The 14133-nt window shown below is 34.4% G+C and overlaps 1 protein-coding gene across 4 annotated transcripts in view; it reads left to right on the plus strand.

The window, feature by feature from the left end:
• LOC137405686 (type-1 angiotensin II receptor-like) overlaps nt 1-14133 on the plus strand; it is a 159343-nt gene that overhangs the window by 4713 nt on the left and 140497 nt on the right. For all 4 annotated transcript variants that reach the window (XM_068092032.1, XM_068092029.1, XM_068092031.1 and 1 more), the window contains exon 2: nt 10495-10687. In XM_068092032.1, coding sequence (XP_067948133.1) covers nt 10495-10687 — 193 coding nt within the window. The remainder of the gene's footprint in view (nt 1-10494; nt 10688-14133) is intronic.

Genomic DNA, 14133 nt, shown 5'->3' on the forward strand with positions numbered 1-14133 from the left:
CTGCTAGATGGTGAGAGTTTGAATAGAAGAGCATTGGCTGACCCAAGTCTTTCGCGTCACCACTGGTTGATGAGTAATCTCTACACAACTGGTCGCAATCATAGAGTTGTAGCATATTACCCGTTGAGAATCATAGAGTTGTTACAAATATGAGCATAGGTAGTATAAAGTTATCTAAGTGCAAAAGAGTAAGTATATAAATTACATACTGTAAAACCTCTATTTGAACGCCACCTCTTATAGAATGCCATTGTCACTGGTTTTCACGCTTCGAATGGATTCGGAGTTTATTTCACTCCGAATCATAGAAATGGCGAAATTCGAACAAATTCGACGGCAGAATGCTTCACAAAATTTGTGCAAAGGCATTTGCAGTGAGATTACTATTCAATGTAACAGAATTGATCACTGTTGATGGATTCAAATCGATATTACCCAGTTTGGTCCTCCACAGTGAAGGGAAAAAAGTCAGCACATTTCATCACACTACCAAATGGGTATATTCTAACTGCTATTTCCAACGATAAATTGCTCATACGACAATGATGAGATAATTACCATTGATTAATTTTATTACCTTATTCATTAAATAACCAAGCCTACCGACTGTACAGATTACCACAACCCTAGCTGGTGTCGATGTTTTCCTATACTTAACTTTTTAGCATAGAAATAGTTTTTGTTTTACTAATAGCGGTTGTCGCTCATGTGACCTATGAAGTAATAGCTGTACAGCAAGTAGTAAATTCTGTTGCTGTTTTGCAATATATAAAAGGCAGCAATAAAAACAAACAAAAATACTCATAAGGAATCATGGCTGAATTAGTGTGACAAACATACAAAATGTGAATTAAAATGCGATCGTGACCTGAAAGCGAGTCTTCTTTAAAAGTTCTGTTTTGAGGAGTATACATCACTAGTCTGGGAAAATCGATAAATTGCAACTGCAAATCATTGGAAAGATAAGGTGCAAATTTATTAGCAGAGGTCAATCTCCGAGCCATTCAAAGCATGGAAATCGAAGTATGTGTCAGCGATTCCATATACAACGTGGATAAAAAAACTAGCTAAGAAATTAAATAAGCTAGTATAATATCCAATCGTATTTGAGGGTCAGTTCAGCTTGTCTTATTAATTCATTCCTGCATTTTAAGTTGTACTACTTAAGTGTAGCAGTTCAGCTCTGAAAAAATGTCTACCAGCATAAACATCTAGCATGGGCCATGATGTTGCCACTCTTCCTATCAACATGACACGGCTATCTCCTAACTTCACCGCAAATGGTCAGCTGCTCTACCGCAATGTAATATCGTGTTGAATATTTATGAAGAAAAAGGTTTGAAATTTCAAAATATTAAAATCAAAATTTAGTGTTAAATAATTTTTTTTAGTTTTTTCTAATTTTAAATCGTAAACTTTAAACGAGAGTTGCTCAAGAAAATGAGATTTTTCTACCTTTAACCGCCTCAGATGTTGAAGCTTCTGCAGAGTTAACTCTAAGTAAAACACGTATTGATTTAAATGAAATACATTTGCCTATATATATATCTTAGTGTTTGTCTTTTTGTTACTCCTTGTGTCTAGATATAACAATTAAAATCTAGTTATGAAAAGCCTACACGGCGCTGTATTTGATCTCAGGACCTCCAGGTTTAGATGCAGTAAACTTAACCATTAGGCTACATGAAATACAATGATTCATTGAGCAAATAATCATTACATTGGTTAAGATACTCCCGCTTAATGCGTTTGCTTGGGATTAATAACTAGCACTATTGTCCGTTACGCGTAACGATTGTTAAAGATTGACTTGCAAAAAAATTCACATTATAGTTATTTGGTATCAAAAGATTTACCACGTCTTACTTCGCTGTGTTGTAGGTGCAAATAAATTATGTGGAAATGTGATTAAAGCTCTTGAAAGCTAAAAAACGAACAGTTAATCGCAGCCAACGCAAAAACGCCATAGATCGGAATCCCTTTCTAAAACGGCTTAAATGGGACGTAGTTGAACACGATGGCTTCTGTTTACACTTTCATGCGACCTCATTCGTCAAAATATTTTCACAAATATACTTCACGCATTCAATAAAATCATGTCTATTGTCTTTACGGGTCTATTTCATCATTATTGTAATGTTGTCACTTTAAGCATTGATATCTCAAAACTTAGCCTAAACATTAATTTAATTCTTTAAACTTTAAGTCGAAGGAGTGCATATCATCCTCTGATATAAACATGATGAGCCTGTTAGTCACCTGTGATAGTCGGAAAATGCTGCAAAAACTGTTCGCGCTGTTTGGCAGGAAGTATGGGTACATGATCAGATTACGGCTAGATGATTAGACTAAGCTGAAACAAAACTGTAACATAGCGAGCATCTATATTTGATATAGGCTTTTCCGCAGAACCCGAAGTGCTTGTCATAAACTAGTGCTAGGAGACGTTTTATATTGAGCCTTTTATTGGCCTTTCATTTCCGTGATAACATCACCTGTCAAAACAATAACCGCAATGTTAGAGAACGTCATCAAAATAAAGAGATTCCAAACTACGGCGTTTTCGTGATGGCTGCGATTAAATGTTCATTTTTGAGCTTTTAAGAGCTTGTAATCACATTTCCACATGTTTTGCACTTACAACACAACAGAGTAAGACATGGTGAATCTTTTGATACCAAAAAACTGTAATGAGAATTTTGTTGTGAGTAAACCTTTAAGCTGGCCCAAGACGTGAGTTTTGTTTTAGTAAAACTTTTAGTAATGATCTAGCTTTCTAGATAAGTTCTTCAAATTCATTAGGTAATTATTCTATTACATGTGCAATGCTGGGCATTTGACTAGTTATTCGTAACAAAAAATCGAGGCTCGTTATTAGACAATGTAAGAGAAAAACATTTACTCTCAGCTATACTGTGTCACAGAAGCCTTGGCTCCTTACTATACCTAACCATGAAACATGAGTGTAGGTTGGGAGGGCTACCAAGACACAACTGTGGTTAGATCTCGAGCAATTACATTTGAAAGAGGATGTTGTGGTCATCACATTGTTTATGGTTCCTAGTTTTCCTGTTCATATTGGCAGTTATCTCCTCTCTGACTATTGATGACCTGTTTGGAAGAGTAGAGGGGCACTCACTAGGTAGAGTGCAGATCTCTAGGTATTTCATGCCCTAATTAGTGACTTTCACTCGATGACACTAAGATTCACAGCAAGTATTTATCTGACAAGTAACATTGACGACTATCTATGAGTAGCTTGCGTGTTCATAATATTGTCATCTGTAATTCGCATGTTTCATCCTAATCTATATATATATTTCTCAAAGCATGTGAATATGTTGTGTGTCCTTCCGGCTATAGCTATAGCGCACACTGATTATTTTACCAATGCGGCCACACGTTATGATGCCCTGTTAAGAAATATTTTTCATAAGGTTCAACTACTATATCTGGGGGTCAAGGCCAATTCTTCTCACGCGGACAATTATACTGTCTCCGCTGGAAGAGCCTCGACATTATCTTTCCGTTCGGTCAGATAAAGACAGTACGATATCTCATTTTTACATTTGTACCGGTATTGAGAGGTACTGTACCAGTATCGTCGTATTCAAAGTTTTGATAGATAGCTTTTGGTCGAACAGTAACCTTTTTTATACACACACACTTTTATGCAAGAATTATTATTATTAGTTCTAAATGTTCAGGATTTTTATTTTGTTTTATCAGTTGGTATTAATTATATCATTACCAAATCATCTTTTATTGTAATCATAGCAAAACCGACTTAATTTAGCTATTACTTGCTAATTATTTCACATTTACATCTAAACCTTTCTAGAGTCGTTTTATTTTTTTAATTTATTTGATCTGTGCGAAACATTTTCCTTATGATATGAAGTTTAAAAGTTGTTTCACAAAGTTTTTATTTTCTCTTTTTATTTATTTCAATTACACAAAACACTTTTCCCATGATATGTAGTTTGAAAGTTAGAATGGCAAATGTTGTTATATGTTAAATACAAATAAACTTTCTGTCCAAAGACTTTTTTATTACCCAGGCAATGCTGGGTTGTACAGCTAGTCCATTTATATGTATGGTTTTTTGGCATTGAAACAATTTCATGATATAGTTATACTTGATAAAACTTGCTATTAAATAGAAATATATGAAAATATCATATATTGAAAATATCATATATTGACAATATCATATATTGACTGTATCATATATTGACAATATCATATATTGACAGTATCATATACTGTCAATATCATATATCAACTGTATCATATATTTACAATATCATATTTTGACAGTGTCATAGTTATATTGAAGTTTTAGTCATTCACTATATTACATTCTATACTAAAACAGCTTCTTCATTGCTGCCACGTCACAAGGTACACTTTCGCGTAATGAATCCATAAAGTGCCGCTTTATGCAAGAACATTTTGTTTTTGGAATCGCTCTTTTTGCATTCTAAGAAAATATATTTGAGCTGTTACCATGGCTACGCTGTGCTATTCTAGCATATTTATGAACAGAGTATGCTTTTGTTATGATTCAGAGTGTTCACTGAATCAATCAATAGTTTACTATTGATTGATTCAGTGAATGAATCAATCAATAGTAAACTTGATGCTAGATTGTGACTGGTTCTTTCCTTTACCTGATCTTCCCCCCTAGCAGTTTGGTAGGCTTGATAATCACTACGTGATTACCAATAGTGATTACCACATAAGCATAAATTGAACAATAACTTATTTTGTAATTAATTGTTCATATTAAATAAAACATTTTGGACTTATGGTTTATGCACATTTTACTTTTGATCAGGTAAACAGATAGCATTCCAATTAACAGGCTTATGTGTTACTTCTGTTATTAAACAAACCTAATATTTTTGGTAACTTAGAAAACAGGGCTGTAGAGTTTTTTTAGGATTGTTGTTTAAAATGTGCTTGTTTTAACTGAGCGTTTAAACCATGATCAGGTTTTATTGATTTTAATCTTGAAATATCCTGATAGTCAGATCGCCTCAAACATAAAAACAATCGTAAATGATAAGAAAATACCGATACTTTTTGATAAAATGTACTAAAGTTTTTGTTCAAGATCATTTTTATGCACGCGAGTCGCACTCTTGAGTATTTAATCAAATAGATCAAACTTATATGAAAAATACAAGTTCTAAGATTACCAATTGAGTTCGGTGTGACATGGAGTGGACCTGCTTTTTTACCTTAAATAAGCTGTAGGTAACACATGGAGCTCTGGTAGTCTGCTCATAGAAGTCTTCCTTCATGCAAAAATCTCTTAACATTAATTTAAAATGCATCTAAACTTATACTGTATGACAACAGTTTCATCCTCTTTTGAAAAATGTTTTAAAACTGCTTCTTTTTATACGAAACTTTAAGAAGGTGTCGTGTAGATGCGTCTTCTCTCTGCATCCCTTCGTTTTTTTCAGTGAAAAATAATGACTAATATAAAAAGTTGTTTCCTGTTAAAGAACCAAGATATGTATACCCTGATGAAGATTCTATGCAAGATTAATTGTTTTTCATGAGATAGCTAGCCAAATTATAAACAGACAGAAGAAGACATGACCTAATTAAATGCTGCAATAGTTTCAACAAGAATGACAAAATGGTTATCAAGGAAGCATGGTCAAGGCATCAACAATGTTCCACGTGTCAGCCAACCACAGTATATTCCTCGCTGATTGGATGACTACTAGCTAGCAGAATTGGTGTGACGTGTTGATGTCACAAGTGAATAGTTTACACCGACATGTAGGTCAACTCATATATATAGAGCTCATTGAGAAAAAGGTGTGGGCACTTATTAGTGGCAGAGAGATGAATATTGGCAGACTGCTGATTGGTTCATGAGAAGAAAACATTGCTTTAAATGAAGAAACTTTTAGTTCTGCTTGGTTAGTTAGAGCTCGCTATAGCAGGAAGTCTCAGCATTTCTTCATGCTGTTGAACGTCAATCTTGTCTGGCAACAGAGAGATATGTAGTAAACATAGCTATAGCTATTTTTAGCTATAAATAATTCACACATACTCAATAACAACTCGCTTGATTTTAAAGTTATCTATGTTGAGTGTTTATTATTGTATAGTACATTTTTAATAACAGCATTCGGTTTACAAGATATCACATGGTGTAGCAGTAACCACAACTGATGCAGCAAATTGGCATCATACCACAAACAGCTCAACTAACGAGACAGAAATAGCAGCACAATGCATAAATAAGATTACTTAAATAGGCTTGATGCTATTTGACAATTTCAGAAAAATTTCGCAATATTTTCTGGTTGTTAGAATAAAACTGTTGGCAGGCTATGAAAACTTTAGGTTCTAAGCTGGCAGCGCCCTACAATATGCTGAAAAAAGGTTTACGTGGCAGCATACATCCATTATCAAAAGCTCACATGGTGAGTCAGGTAGGCCTATATGATATATGGAGAGCTCAGCTAATCTGAGAGTGCAGATAGTGGTATCTGGAAGAGGTTTGGCAGATGGAAAGTTTACACATTTTCTGCCAATTTACATACATTATATATACTTTTATTGGGTAGACATAATCTTTTTTATATAAAAGCTGTTTTACATATAGTGCCACCAAAAAAAGGGATTGCCATGTGGTGTCATAAACGCAAAAACAAAAATTTACACAAGGAAGATTTGAAACTACCAAGTTTAAGAATACTTCTAATGTGTTTTGGCAAAGTTTATATGGAGAACAGATGAGTTCTAATCATTTGAAAAGCGTGTGTGCAAAACAATAACAAACCCATATTACATTTATTGCTATGTAACCAGCTACGAGCTCAGGTAGCTAAAAACTTACTTAGCCTAGCCTTGTTTAGTGACTATTCTGTTTGTTTACATACCTGAAGCTTTGTACAACCATAATATTAGCCAATTCATCAAACGCCTTCCACGATCATACTGCTGGTACTTTTCTACTTAGCCTGATTTTCTTACGAAGGCGTTGATGAAAAATTTACAATTGTCACATGATGCTATCTCTCAATGTTAGCTATATTTTATTACTATGGTAATACTTCTAAAACTAACAAGGTTTGGTGCTGCTAAATTGATAATTTTGTTTTTATGTAACTCAAATATTATAAAACATATCATGATATTAAGTTAATTATTCTCATTTGAAATTGCCCTGAGATTTTAAAATTTGTTCTGAGATTTTAAAATTTTGTTCTGAGATTTTAAAATTTTAAATCTCAATTTTTAAACATCATGCAATCTTAGCAAATAATAAAAAGTTTTATACTCTGTCTTATTAACATGAAGGCATAGTTACTGGCAACATCCGAAAGGCCAGCTTTGAAAGGCAAATACAACTGATGAGCTAATTTCTCAAGATAAACTGACATTTTCCTAGAGGAATCTTGAGCGCATAAGCTGGAATACCCACTAGGCAATTTTAATTGCAGGAGTGAACATTGTAGCTATAGGTATTTACTGTATGGCATAATTTTTAACTGGTGTCAGAAGTCTGCTATGTAAACAATAATTTGAGTCATATTTTCATCCTTCAGCTGTTCATTTTAAGCCAATTGATTTCCTGCCGACTGCAGACGTTTTGCGCTGTCAGCCCCTCCATTGATAGTCAGTCAGCGGATATGTGAACTTTTTGATATCCTGCTAATTTCAGTTTCACTTAGAGAGCTATTGTTCCAGGAAATAATGATCTTATCTTTTTGTTTGTATTTTATTAACTCAGCTAACAATCTAATCATTTGGTGAGTCGCTGTAGAACCAACAAAGAACTTAGGCTATACACAAGAGTAATTACTGCAACAGATAATGGATTAAGTTGTGGCATTTCATTTATAAATATTTGTATCAACTAGATAAGCCACAGCACTTTGACAGCAGTAATAGCCCAGTAGAAAACTAGAAAAGGAAAGTTTTATCTTTGCTATGAGCATGTTTTCGACTTTGCTATGGAATAGCAATTAGGTCCCTTGAGCTGTTCAAATTTTAACCACACACCTTTGGCAATTTTAGGAGGAATGCATTAGTTTTTGTTTTGATTAGGTTACCTGATAATCAGTCAAGCAAGGCCCTTTGACAGCGGGCAAGCCTACATGTGGCAATGCATCAGCAAAAAATGTAGCCTGAGATCTTTATTGATAACCAAATTTTTAGACTTTTTATAAGTATGTGAGGTTTTCAGGCTAAAATAATCCAACAATTGCATGAGGATAAGCGCATTTGGTGTATGCTACACCAAATGCTATGTTTGCTATGTTTTGGATTTGTCCACCATGTCATCAATAGATAAGCTTTTTGCACATATTGCAAGAAGAAGATAACTCCAAATTTTTAAATACCCATGTGCATAAACTGGTACTGAGTAAATTTCCTATTCCAAGTTGGATATTTGTCAAGATTTTGTCACGCGTACCCTTTTCGCATATGCATAGGGATTTTGAAAGCATCCGTAATGGAAGTCTTTAATTGCTGTTTCACCTGGTCTACAGACCATTGCAGGGAAAAACAAAACCGAATGTGGATTAAAGTTTAAAACATGTTAAATCTGCGGCTAGATTGTCTCATGAATAATTCACAGTCGCTATTTATTATGACAATGAAAAGCCGTGTTAGTAATTTACTTTCTCTGTGCAGAACAAGAACTTTGCTCATCAATTTGTCACACTATCTGTAAAATCTACTTGGACTTATATTTCTGAACTATCTTAAACATCAGAGGGAGCTAATACAACTGAATATTGAAGTATAACAGGCATCTAAAGTTTCTATACATATTATATGTTAGAGATCAGCTGGCCAGTAGGGGTTGGTAAATGTGCAGTTAGAAAACCTTTACTTAACTGCTTATCTCTTAAATAAGTTATTCTTTTCTGTTGGTGCTCTTTATGAGGTCTAAAAATTGTAGATTTATTTTATATACTTCAACAGAAACCACAATAAATATGTTAATAGATATATACTAAAAATTATTTTCTCGTCCCGATCAACTCAAGTGGGTGGTATTGTCAGCTCAAGCTCGCTGTCTCCTACCAGAGACCTGGAAATTTGAGCACTCAAGCCTCTTCAATTGTTTTTTTGCAACTGACTTGTGTTGATTGTTGCTGGTATTGGAGTAAGCCACATCTGATGTGCAGATGTTATGGCACCTAATGTAGTAATTATCAGAATAACAAAACTACCAGAATTGCAGTTGCTCTTGCATGCCAGCACTTTTCAATCTCCTCTCCTGGTGGGAAATATTTGCCCACCTTTTCCTCTTCTTTGCTAGCTATGCTATAGTCATTGGGTACTGCTATATCTATTATAGTAGCTCTCTTGTTCTCCTTGTCTACCATTACAATATCTGGCTGGTTTGCCAAAACATGCTTGCCTGTCTAAATGTGAAAGTCTTAGAGAAGCTTGGCATGGGCATTCTCATTGCGTTCATCAATATCCCTCTACTAGTGTTGTGATTTATTGAGGCCATATTCATCACATAGACTTCTATACACAACACTGCGACATGATTATCCTGCTCAGTGTATGCTTGTTACGGTAGCTTCTTGCATTCTCTGATAATATGTTAGATGATCTTAGGTGTATTCATGTACACTCTGCATCTATGTCATTTCTAGTGTGATCGATCCGCTGAAAACATGAAACAAATCTATATATAGATTTGTTTCAGCATGATATCTATAATCCAAATCGAAGCAAGTCTATACATAAATTTGTTTCGATTTGGAGACCTTAATCTAGTCATTCGGGCAGTTCAGCTATTAAAATCTACATAACCTAACCAACTAAGCTACGCGAGATGCAATGGATTAATTGGTCGATATGAGTCGTTATCTCGATTAAAATACTCATAGCACTCTGCATTACAAAACGTTACTAAACCTTGCTCTCACGGTTCTTATTAGTAAGTTTAGCAATACGGATAGTAATGGCCCTTGGTAGGCTACCACATTACTTGCCACTGTTTATAAGCTGTTTTTAATACCAGTGCAACCCCATACATTTGGCTGGTAATTACCTCAAAAATATTTACCTTAGTAAAACTAATAAATAGTGCTCAACATGAATGCAGTCTATTCCCTCATCAAGCTAAAACCTTTATATATTTCTAAACACCATGAGTTAAGTGTATTAAAACTAGATGATTTTGTCTAAAATTTCTGCAGCAACTACTACACTGCTTCACACTTGGCGCTCGTCAGGCTGCGATTGATGGTTTGGCAAAATGGCACAGAGCATTTAGGCAAGATGGCAGCACTACACCACCCCGTCTTGTCAAATGTTAACTGCTGTTCTACACATTCAAACTAGAACATATCAGTACCGAAAAGATATCATCAAATTGGTCAAACGACCTTCTGCTAACTTCAAGTTTTCATTTCTTAAACATGCTGATTTAAACACACAGACATCACTATCAGGCCTATGTCAACCATAAACATAAACAAATGTTTTCAGGGATCTATGGATATACACGAGTCCATTTGTCCTGTTGCTGGGCACCATAGGAAATATTCTCATAATCATATTGATGAGCGCAAAGAAGTTGAGAAAGACATCATTTGGTCTTTACCTTATTGCCATTGCTTGCATGGACCTCATCTTCATCTGGGTCGGCCTCACTAGACACTTCATTAAGAACGCTTTCAATGTGAGTCACTATTATTATTATCTATTTTGTTTATTTATTTTGTTTATTTTGTTTTAACTCTTTTGCTACCAAGTCATTTATATTCTTTTGGCCTAATTAAATGATCCTTGAAACTAAGTATTTAACAATGCTGCCCTAACTGTTGAATTATGAGGCCCGAGAAAAAGGTTTTGATATGAAACTATTTAGCATAGCATAAAATTTTATATTGGCTGATGACATAGAAAGTCTACAAAATTGTTGCCGAATGCGCCCGTACACTTTTTCGACTCATTTCCCTACCACTGTGACTAACAACTTGAACATGTTCCAAGTCCTAAAATTTATCGCTATCGCTATAGCTTACGACGTCATTATTATTAAAAACAAATTAGTTACTGCTACTACTATTACTCAATAGATAGTCACCAGAATTCCATTGATCTACAATTTGTGAAGCGTCAGTAGCAGTAATGGGTCTGACATGGCTGAAAATTGTGACAAACAACTTGAGATAAAAATAAATATTTTTACAAAGCAAAGATAAACTCAGAGTAAACTCATGGCGCAACAGATTGCCAGAGACCTCTAGTTATGAAATAATAAAGGACCTAAGTTTTACTTGTTATTGGATGCTTGTTCAAGTTTTGTAAACATTGATACTACTATTATTATTATATAAAATGCTACTTTTGTTTTGCTGGTTATCAACTAACCAATAAGTGCTGAGAATGTCTCAACAGCTCCCGATTTGTATGAGCTGGATTTTCTTCTCTACATCAGACATGATTAACTCACCGTGATGGCTTTCAATAGCTTTTAATTGCACATTAGCTATAAAATAAACACAAAGCAAAAAATACATGAAACCAAAACATCACTAAAAATGATCAATGATCTGATTAGTCACAACTTGAAAATTTTGTTAATTTTTAAAGTTGTGGCAAATTTCACAATTCTTTAGCCACAACTTGAAAAAAAAAATTTGAAAGTTGAAAGATTAAAATTTAAAATTAAAAAGCAAGAAAATGTCCCATGCTAAACTGAGGAAGTGAAGCAAGCTACTAAGCATTCATATGAAACCACAAGGGCCAGCATGTAGCATATGCATAGATGTACTGACATTTTCTCAGAGAGTTGCACGAAGTAGTACATGATCTGTTATTTATAGCTGTATCAGTTGAACTATATTTACATTTGGTTGAAGAATACTTGTGGTGAATCATTGCAATTGGAACAGGAAGTTTCAGGAAGCAGTAATGAGTATCCCAAATTCTTTATTTTTATGTGGGTATTGCGAGATGAGGAAGAGCATTGTGAAAGCTAATTCCACCGCGACAAGTTACACTGTGTAGCCATTAATCACATAACAACCAAAGACATTTGCTCTGCTTCTATTGGAAAAAACTTCTTTGCCATTCTTGTTAGACATTGGCATTGGCGTTTCGTACTCACTACTCAACCTTGGATGGTGAATAACACAAAACTTTTAGAAAACAAAATATAGAGTTGTCTGCTGTTGTGTTGCCTAAGCAAGCATGCGAACATTTTTGCAATAACCAAATTATTTGAATTAATATTGACTCTATTCTAGCAATAGTTAGGTCACATTTACCACAGATAAAAAAATTGATAAAAACAGTGTGAGAAAAAAAATTCAGTTAATAATTGATAGAAAAAAACATGATAACTAAAACAAAACAGGTAAGTCACATGTAAATGACATGGAAGAAATGTGGCTAACAATTTTTATTATTAAACTCAACTTTGTTATTGTGTGCATCTGTCTGTTAGTCCACGTGAATGTGTTTCTACATTTTTGACTGATTTCATTTGAACTTCAATTGCATGTGTTCCATGCCTTCCGTCTGGTTGCCGAAACTATTTGGTTTCAAAACTCCGTCTGGTTCCTGAGAACCAGCCACTTAAACACCCACTTGTTGACTCTGATTGGAAATGAAATAAATTCTGTGTCCCTTTTCCTGCTGGTGTGCTATAAAGAGTAGCAAAAACAATAAAGTACAATTCTCTCAGTCCACCTGCACAGTCATACTAGAAGAGTTATTTACTCACACGATTGGCTACTTTAGTCATTCTAAAAATGTAGATTTTAAGCAATTTTAGAAGCATACAGAAATTCATTCATTGTCGCAAAATTGGCTAAAGACCAACATCCAGGTCTGAACAACATTGTAACACAAGATTAAAGTATTTTTTCTGAGATAAGTATAAAATTTGAAAAATGTGTTAGTTACGAGAAGAACTCTGTGAGAGTTTACATGAATCATTTACTATATTTTACATAATTTTGTATATGTTTATCCTTATATATATTTCCCAAAGTATGTCTGTGGATATGTGTGTCAGTCCATCTATAGATCTTAAAATCTCGATATTAAAACTCCGTCTACCGATGGATTTGAACTCATGACGAATGCATCGAGAAGTTTCTTATCCGGATGGTCTACCACCGAGCTAGAACACCATATAGCGATCAGATATGTTTTTATATAATGGATACACCATGCGCATGCTAATTATTTTAGCCTGGTGTCCATGAGTTATGATGCTCTTGCTCAGAAATATTTTGGGATCTAAGTATATGCAACGCGATGCTCATTCGTCTTATTTCGTTAGGCTAATTTATTCGGTCCCACGATATCGACAATTATAGTCTATCTTGAACTTAAAATTTTGTGATTTGTGTATTGATTATATACAGTGGAACTTCGGATCTCGAACGCTTCGTTTCTCGACCAACTTGGTTTTCGACCAAAGATTTTGCTCATCTCGAAGCTCGAACATAAATTCCGTTCTCGACCAAACCAGAGCATGCGCATTGGAATTAGAACAGCGGCGAAAACAGCATGGAAACATTTGTTAACAGACGGAGAAGAATTTTACATTTCATAAATCCTTTACAAAAAGGGAGGAACCACCTGGGACGACGTCTCCTTTACGGAAGACATTTGCTAGGGAGATAACCCATCTAGTCGAGTTACCCTAAATTATTTAGGAGGAGAATTCTCCTTTGAAGATGTGAAGTACTAGTGCCATTGATGTTTCTATTTTCTTTTTCCTACGATTTTTGATGTAACTGATCTGTTGCATTTTTTGCTGCTTCATTATGAATTTTCAACATTTTTAGTATTGTATCTTAACCTTTAATGTATTGGATGTTTTAAGAGCCAAACATGAAATACTTACTTTTGTTTTTTTTTCCATCATCATAAATAGAAAAACTTTTATTAAAATTAAACTCGACTTATATCTACCCGCTTTTACATGTATTTATAGTATGCAGTATGCAGTACAGTTTATGGTGTAAAATATTGAAAAAATACTTTACCGAAGTTGTCCTTTTGCCTTGGAACGGATTAAAATTTACATAAATTTATTCTAATGGGAAAAATTGTTTCGGATCTCGAACAACTCGGTTTTTGAACAACCTGGAATGGATTATGTTC

Source organism: Watersipora subatra, chromosome 10 (genome assembly GCF_963576615.1).
Source record: "Watersipora subatra chromosome 10, tzWatSuba1.1, whole genome shotgun sequence".
NCBI lineage: Eukaryota > Metazoa > Bryozoa > Gymnolaemata > Cheilostomatida > Watersiporidae > Watersipora > Watersipora subatra.